Source organism: Amaranthus tricolor, chromosome 13 (assembly GCF_026212465.1).
Source record: "Amaranthus tricolor cultivar Red isolate AtriRed21 chromosome 13, ASM2621246v1, whole genome shotgun sequence".
Lineage (NCBI taxonomy): Eukaryota > Viridiplantae > Streptophyta > Magnoliopsida > Caryophyllales > Amaranthaceae > Amaranthus > Amaranthus tricolor.
In genome coordinates this window covers 14,108,203-14,116,093 of record NC_080059.1, presented here as the reverse complement: position 1 = coordinate 14,116,093, position 7,891 = coordinate 14,108,203, and the positions used below count along the sequence as shown (strand labels likewise).

General features: G+C 34.2%; 1 protein-coding gene across 1 annotated transcript; it reads left to right on the top strand.

Annotated features, from left to right (window-relative positions):
- Positions 1-347: 347 nt before the first annotated feature.
- LOC130798123 (uncharacterized) lies at positions 348-6,731 on the top strand. Its single transcript, XM_057661000.1, has 5 exons — positions 348-814; positions 3,008-3,350; positions 5,215-5,483; positions 5,655-5,851; positions 5,928-6,731. Exons 1-5 carry the CDS (start codon positions 625-627, stop codon positions 6,360-6,362), a joined length of 1,434 nt encoding a protein of 477 aa, XP_057516983.1. The 5' UTR covers positions 348-624; the 3' UTR covers positions 6,363-6,731.
- Positions 6,732-7,891: the final 1,160 nt, after the last annotated feature.

Below are 7,891 nucleotides of genomic sequence, written 5' to 3'. Positions count from 1 at the left end.
TTAAATTAAAATGATCAACACTAATTATGTACAAAAAATTTGACATAGAAAAACAACAAATAAAATTGCCTGATAACGAATGGAAATTAAATGTTGTATCCAGATTCAAAACAAACTAGTAGTTCCTTCGTATGGATGGATTTGCATTGATGAGAATGAAGAATTGTTTTTAAAAAAGTGAATATTAGTAAAAAATAAAGATAGAGAATAAATTATATGAATTAAATTAAAAGAAAATTGAAATATATGAATAATATTAAAAAAAAGTGATGCACCATTATCTAAAAATAAATATAATGCAAAATTAGCGAAACAGACTAAAGTAAAATTTTTGCAAAATAAGTGGGACGCATAGAATATTTAAACCATAATTTGACTTCAAATAATGAATCATGATTGGGAGTGCTAGCGACCATTCAACCCTATATCTGCACTGGAAAGTGGTTTTAAATTGTTTTCCGGAGATAAAGATCCGATCCGATTCTTAAGAAAAATGAAGATTAATATAATAAATTATAAATTAAATGTGATTTGACTTAAAGATGATGATATCAACATAAAAGAAGTGGAATACTTGAATTTACATTTAGCATTTAAGTGCTAGAGAAAGAGATAGAAAGAAAAATGCATTTGAGCGAGAATGAAGGAATTGAAGGGAAGACATTTTTAGTAACCGGTGGTTTAGGCTTTGTGGGTGCTGCTCTTTGCCATGAACTTCTTCGAAGAGGTGCTCACCAAGTTCGATCTCTTGACCTTCGTTCTTCTTCGCCATGGTCTTCCTTGCTCTCTCAACCTGCCTTTGTCTCTTTCATCGGTAGAACCATTTCTGTTTTCCTGATTTTTTTTATGTTGATTCTGTTTGTTAGTCAATGTTTATTACATGAGTATTTGAGATCATTATTCAACTGGGTTTGCTTTATTGGTTTGATTTAGTACAGTAAAGCTGTTGTTTTCATGTTTATAATGATGGGTTTTGTGGAATGGAAATGCCCAATGTTTGTTATTTCAGATCATCATTTTCTTTATTGATTTGATTTAGGACAATCTTCTTGTTGATTTCATATAATCATATTTTAAGTGATGGGTTATGTGCTTATGTAGAATCATTAAGGGAGGTGTATCTAAACGGCTTTAAATTAAGGGCCTTGTATATTATTTGAGATCTTTATTGAACTGGGTTGGGTTTATTTGTTTGATTTAGGGATATCAAATGATGAGTTTTGTGGAATGGATACTACCCAGTGTTTATTAGTATTTGACATAAATTATTGAAATGGCCAAGTGGGTTTGCTTTATTGGTTTGGTTTAGATGAGAATGTAACAAATGATCGCTACTGATGAGTAGTGATGTGGCATAATGTAAAATACATTAAAATTTAAAATACATATGACCATTTTTTTATTTTTATCGATTAATTTTTTTTTATGTATTTTGGTTCAATAGGGAAGATAAAAAATAGTTCATTTGAGCTCATTTTCGTGAGGATTACTCGAAATTAAACTCATGATGGTCAAAGTCAACACTTAAGTCCGGGTCAATGTGGTGAAGGTCAATATGGTTGAGATTCGAATTGCATGGTCTTTTCATTACAAGTCTTACATTGACTTTTATTATTCGAAAATATAAATAAAATGACTACCTATTGGTCGCACCATGTTATATACTTCTACTACATAATCCACTTGGTGTTCGGTTATTGAGGAAGAATAATGGTTAAGTGGCTAATTAAGAGGGATTAAAAGCTTGTTTAAATGACTGAATAATGGCTCAACTTGAAAGGTTGGTCTTTTCAATTCTATGGCTGATCTTAGAAGGAATTCGGATGGCATTGGCTAATGGGAGACTTGAAAAATAAAATCAGCATTTAGTAGCTCTTTTAATGAGGAAAGTAAAGTAATGGGTTTTTTGCTTATAAATCAGCCTTATGGTTGTTGGTTTTTGTCTCTTTGATTTGGTGTCATTATTAAATATGAAAGTTATTGCTTGTAATCTTTTCATTTCTTTTTCCTGTTTTGCTTAACTATAAAAAGTCTTGTTCATGTATGAAAAAAAGAACTAAAGTTTAAGTGGAAAGTCAGAGTATTCCTTTCACTACAATTTTCGTTATTTTTAATTAAGTTGAGTGTTCGTTGGTTAAAACCTACATCTAGTTGGTTTAGTGAGTAATCCTTACTCACATATCCTACTTTGATTCAAGTGAGTGTTCCTTGTCAAACAAAAGTTTTTAATTTTAAAACCTAGTCCCCTTAGTTTTTACATCCGATGAAGGAGTTTTATAGATGAAAATGTAGCAAAAAGACTAAGATGGACGAGTAATGATTTAGGATGTAGAAGGAAATGCATTTTTACTTGAGAGCATTGCAAAACGACAAGGATGGATGAGTAATGTTGTAGGATGATGAAGGAAAACAATCTTTTTATGAAAATGTTGGATGACAATGAATCATTGATGAGTAATGATGTAGGATGCAGGAAATGAATGTCCGTTTCTTGAATTCATTGTTAATGAATGAAGTTTGCCTTGCATGTCTGACCTAATCAATGATGTTTTTGGTGTTTCAAATTAGATTAGGCACATGCATGTGAGGAGGAACCAAAGTTAATAACAGATTTTCTCGCATTGATGACAAGACACTTGAACAGTGGATATGTTTTAAGCTATTGGTCATTTGATGTTCATGTGTCTTGTTATCAATTGGTAAATTAACACATATTAACCCAGACATCTTCATGCATCATTGCTCATAATTGATAGTTTTGTTCTTAATTCTTATTAGCTGTTACAGCCCGTTTGGTAACGTGTAATAACCGGTATTAATATCAACAGCAATATTCAGGAATCAGGACAGTTCATATTAAACATTCTATGATAGAAATATTTAGCATGGGCCATGGCTCATGGCTTTGCGAATCAATCTTTTTAAAGTCTCTTGTATTTCCATCTCATGGTTATGGACACATGGTATTTTACATTGTTCTTGCAAAACCTACTCTTGTGTTCCTTAGGGGATATTACAAATCAAAAGGATGTCAAAAAGGCTCTACGTGGAGTGGATTGTGTTTTCCACGTTGCTTCTTATGGCATGTCTGGAAAAGATATGCTTCAATTTGGTCGCATTGACAAGGTTAATATAAGTGGAACCTGCCTCATACTAGATGCCTGTGTAGAATTTGGGGTCAAGAGGCTTGTCTATGTGAGTACTCCTAACGTTGTTTTTGCGGGAAAAGAGATTATCAATGGTGATGAAACTATGCCTTATCTGCCTCTGGATGACCATATAGATCCTTACGGCCGCAGTAAATCCTTGGCTGAACAGCTGGTTTTGAAGTATAATGGCTGCCCTTTTAGGTGAGGAGATTCTATCCTGCGCACTTGAACTCAAGAAATATTTGTATATGTTCTTCACTGTTATGTCGTATAATTTTTCTCTTTTACTGCAACATAGATTCAGAGGGTCATATGTGCAAAAGAACATTATTTTTTGTCAATCGTGTTCCTTACTGTTACAATCTGCATGAGAGTTTTGACTGTTAGAAATTTAGATGATTAGGATTAGTCGACATCAAATTTGCACATATATAACCAAGAAAATCAGACCAACTATTTCTAGGAGGAGAAGAATACACATATTTTTCCAGAATCATTCATACTATTCTGGTCCAAGTAACTTTTTGTGGAGGGACAAGGCTGTCACAAAATTCACGGATTAATTGCATGCCCTCAATCATTTCTATACTGCCTTCACCATCACCTGATCCAGGGATCACATAATTATAGCAACTAGTGCTTATATACTAATATGTCAACATTAGGATTTGGGTATCAGAATGAAGCTAGGATCTTCTGTTCCAATCTGTGTCATCCTATGTTTCATTGTGCCAGATTCTGTCCCCATCATACACATTCATCGATAATATAAGCAACTAAGGTTTAGTGTCAAAATAAATAAGAGGTAGGACATAAGAATAGCTATACTTTGGGACATGATCCCAGCCTGGGAGTGGGAGAGTTTCTTTATAAGCATGTATGCCATACTTGGCACTGAATGTAATCCAGAAGTTGGGAACTCAATCTCCTGCATATATGTTTTATGTTAGACACAGCATTACAGCTTCCATGGCTGATTACTAAATTAGCGATAGGAAAGGCATCACTAACCTTAAGCTGTATATTATCCTTCATTTCTAATTCAGTTGCTTCTTTTGCCTGTGAATTTACGACCATAGATAGTGAGAGTCAGATTAAGTAATTGAAGTGTAAAATCACTAGAAGTCAGTGTTGCAACAAGAAAAAAAGTTGATTCATGCTATGCCTTACAGAAAGTCAAAATGGGGTCACATTAATTTGTAATCTTTAGCATGTTACAAAAAAGTTTGCCTTTAAAGGACTGTAATATGTTCAACAAAAGAATTCTCTAGACTAGAAACAAGGGATTTTGTTCATGCTAAAAGAATGTTAACTGGCTGAAGTTATTGTGAATGCCAACACATTATCGGGGAAACACAAGGTGCACACACTTCATAAGCCAAGGATATAGAATCTCGAAATCATATGGCTATGGAAAGAAGGGCCTCAAACACGAGGTGCACACCATATTTGGTTCATCGATGTGGGATAAACCATCCCAACACCCCCCTCACATGCGAACCCCCTTCAAGTTCGTATGTGGGAGTATTGATTTGGATTGAACAAATCTTCGGGTTTTTGACATTCTTTAGCAAACCTTTTGATTTTGTTTAAGCTTTTAGCCAACTTCACTATGAGAAGCTAGCATAACTGGATGATCTGATTGATTTAGTCCATTTTAATTCAAATGTTCCTCCGTTCGCTCAACTGAAAAGCTGAAGTTTTTCTTTGTTATTTGCTTTTATACAATTGACTTTCTGGTTGTAGAATGAATATTTTGAAGCCATTTTTTGGTGCCTGATTTAGAAATTATAACTTTAGTCTTCATGTGCATGGCCAAACCCTCCTTCAATGCCTCCTATGGCCAGAAAATAATAGAAATAGAAATTCTACCTTAGAGTGGGACAAGTATGAACACCTCCCTTCCTCCCCCGGATTGAGGTTGAGTTAGTCTATTCTTCAACGGATCCCCATCCTAAGCAGCGAACGAAATTAAATGTTTGATTTGGTGTTAGAAATCGACAAAGTTTGTGACAGAAGACTCATTGCTTTAACACTTGACAGCTTATGACTTTGTGTAAACCAGGGAGAAGAATGGGCATCTTTACACTTGTGCCATACGTCCTGCTGCTATTTATGGACCTGGTGAAGAGAGACACTTCCCCAGGATGTTGAATTTAGCAAAGTTAGGTTTGTTGTTTTTTACAGTTGGTGATTCAACAGTTAAACAAGACTGGCTTTATGTGGATAATCTTGTACTGGCTCTTATATTAGCCAGCATGGCACTTTTGGATGATATTCCTGGGAGAGAGGGATGTCCAGTGGCCGCTGGTCAGGCATACTTTATTTCTGATGGTAATATATGTTTATAGCCTCACCGGAAAATTTATAACTTGAGCAGCTATTTTTTAAATTTCTCGCTCATTATTACTGGTATCTGGTCTGCTCTTCAAACAGATATCATTAACCTATATTTACAAGTGAATGCTTTCCACAGTTTGTTTTATACTCCGCTTTGTGTTGCAGGATGTCCCATCAATTCTTTTGAGTTCTGTCGTCCTCTCTTTAAGAGCATGGAATATGATCTACCAAAGACCTCATTAAGTGTTCCTTCAGCTCTTTTGGTCGGAAAGCTATTTTGGGTTCTGTATACCATTCTGTCTCCATGGCTTAACAAATCATGGTTTCCTCAACCTTTGCTTCTTCCTATTGAAGTATACAAGGTATTTATATTAATTAAATTCTCGACTTTCTCGTATGAATTTGTTGGAATGACAATTCTATTATGTTGGACAACAGGTTGGTGTTACGCATTACTTCTCTTTGCGCAAAGCCAAGGAGGAGTTAGGTTACTTTCCTATGGTGAGTCCCCAGGAAGGAATGACAGCGATGATTACATATTGGAAAGACAGGAAGAGGAAAAGCTTAGATGGACCGACAATATATGCATGGTTATTCTGCATCCTTGGAATGTCTACTTTGATAGGTGTTGCTCTATTTCCCAATTTCGGTCCTTTCTCACCCATCAAAGCTCTTGCTCTCTTCTTGTATGGCTCATTGCATAATATCAGGATAATATGTTTTTTGGCTGTGGGTATGCACATTGTGGAGAGCATATATGCGTGGAACCTTGCGAAAAAAGTAGACCCTGATAACGCAACAGGTTGGTGTTTGCAAACTCTTGCTCTTGGAATCTTTTCCCTGCGTTTTCTACTGAAAAGAGCAAAGAGCTAGTAGAACCAAGTCTGCACCTCACCTTGCTGTGTGTTTCGTCAAACCATATTTGAGGTATGATTGACACTTACAGTTCCAGTTACAGTTACAGTTACAGTTCCAGTTCCAGTTATTACATAGTAGCACGTGACCAAATAATATAAGATGTCTGCAGTAGTCTCCTGAGTCCTGAGTGAGATCAAGGGGTTCATTCAAACTAGAATACATTGAATTGGAGATCCATATTATATCAATATGGTTTCAGACTCCATCATCTATCCAAATTTATTTGCCTCAATTCTTTGTGGATTATGTAAATTCTATTTATAGTTTGTTTCACTTAAATTGGATAAGATATCAATTTTTATATAAAACTTATTATTTCAAGCTTGCAAATTATTTGTACTAGACACTAGAAAGAGCATGGGTATTTATCAGAGATTTTAAAGGCCCTGCTGATTCTGAAAATTTGGTTATAAAAATAGATGTGGGATTCAATAAAAAAAATATTTAAAATGAGAAAGATAAGAAACATTATACACCATTGATGTCACAAAATATGATGTCACAAAAAAAAAAAAACCAAGACTAAGAGCGAATTAGAAACACTTAATTTAAAAGTCAATATATAAACAGAAAAATTTTTTATGTCACAAAATATGATGTAAATTTTAAACCTAAAAAGTCACTACATTGCAACACTTAACTGTAAATTTATCCCTTTTTAGATTTGACAAGTTTTTAATTGAGCTAAAAATACATAATTGTGAAAGTCAATACATTGCAAGACATTTATATTTTATGTAAACATTTTTTTTGGACACTTTTCATGTATTGTTACTTTTTCATGATAAGTTATTTCTAACCAAAATTACAGGGCATGTTTGATAAATGAGTGTTAGTTGGAGTTGTAGGTTGAATTGACTAAGGAAGTATTAGCTGAAAAGTCAGCTCTTTCAACCAGTTATTATAGAGATGTTTGATAAAAATTATTTATTGGTTGTTGGCTGTTGGCTATATGTTCGAAAAGAAAAGTCAAAAAGCCAACATCTAATAAAACAAATTATCATATGGAGCTATTTACTTTTGGCTAAAAGATACTTTTTTGACTGGCAATGGCATAAAAGCCACATAACAACACATTTATTGGTTGTTTGATCAACTCAAAACCAAAATTAATAAATGGAAAATTTCACATGTTAGCATTCAACTTTCATGAAACGTTAATGGTAACACTTTTATAAGAATTTTTCACATCATAGCATTGAACATTTGCATTTAAATTTTTCGTATTTTGAACACACAAAAACATTTGTTTGACCGTTAACTTTAGAATTTCAAAGAGCAGCATCTGATTTTCACTCAAACCTTTGATTCTCAGTTCTTTCACTCAAACTTTCTGCGGTTTTCACTCCCCTTCTTTCGACTCTTAGGCCATCTCCAACTGTAGCCGACATCTCCATCCTTATTCAACAGCTTCGAAGAAAACTGCACAGGTATGGCTTTTGGTAATGGATTAGGGAATTTTTGAAATGTTGATTTGTTGATTG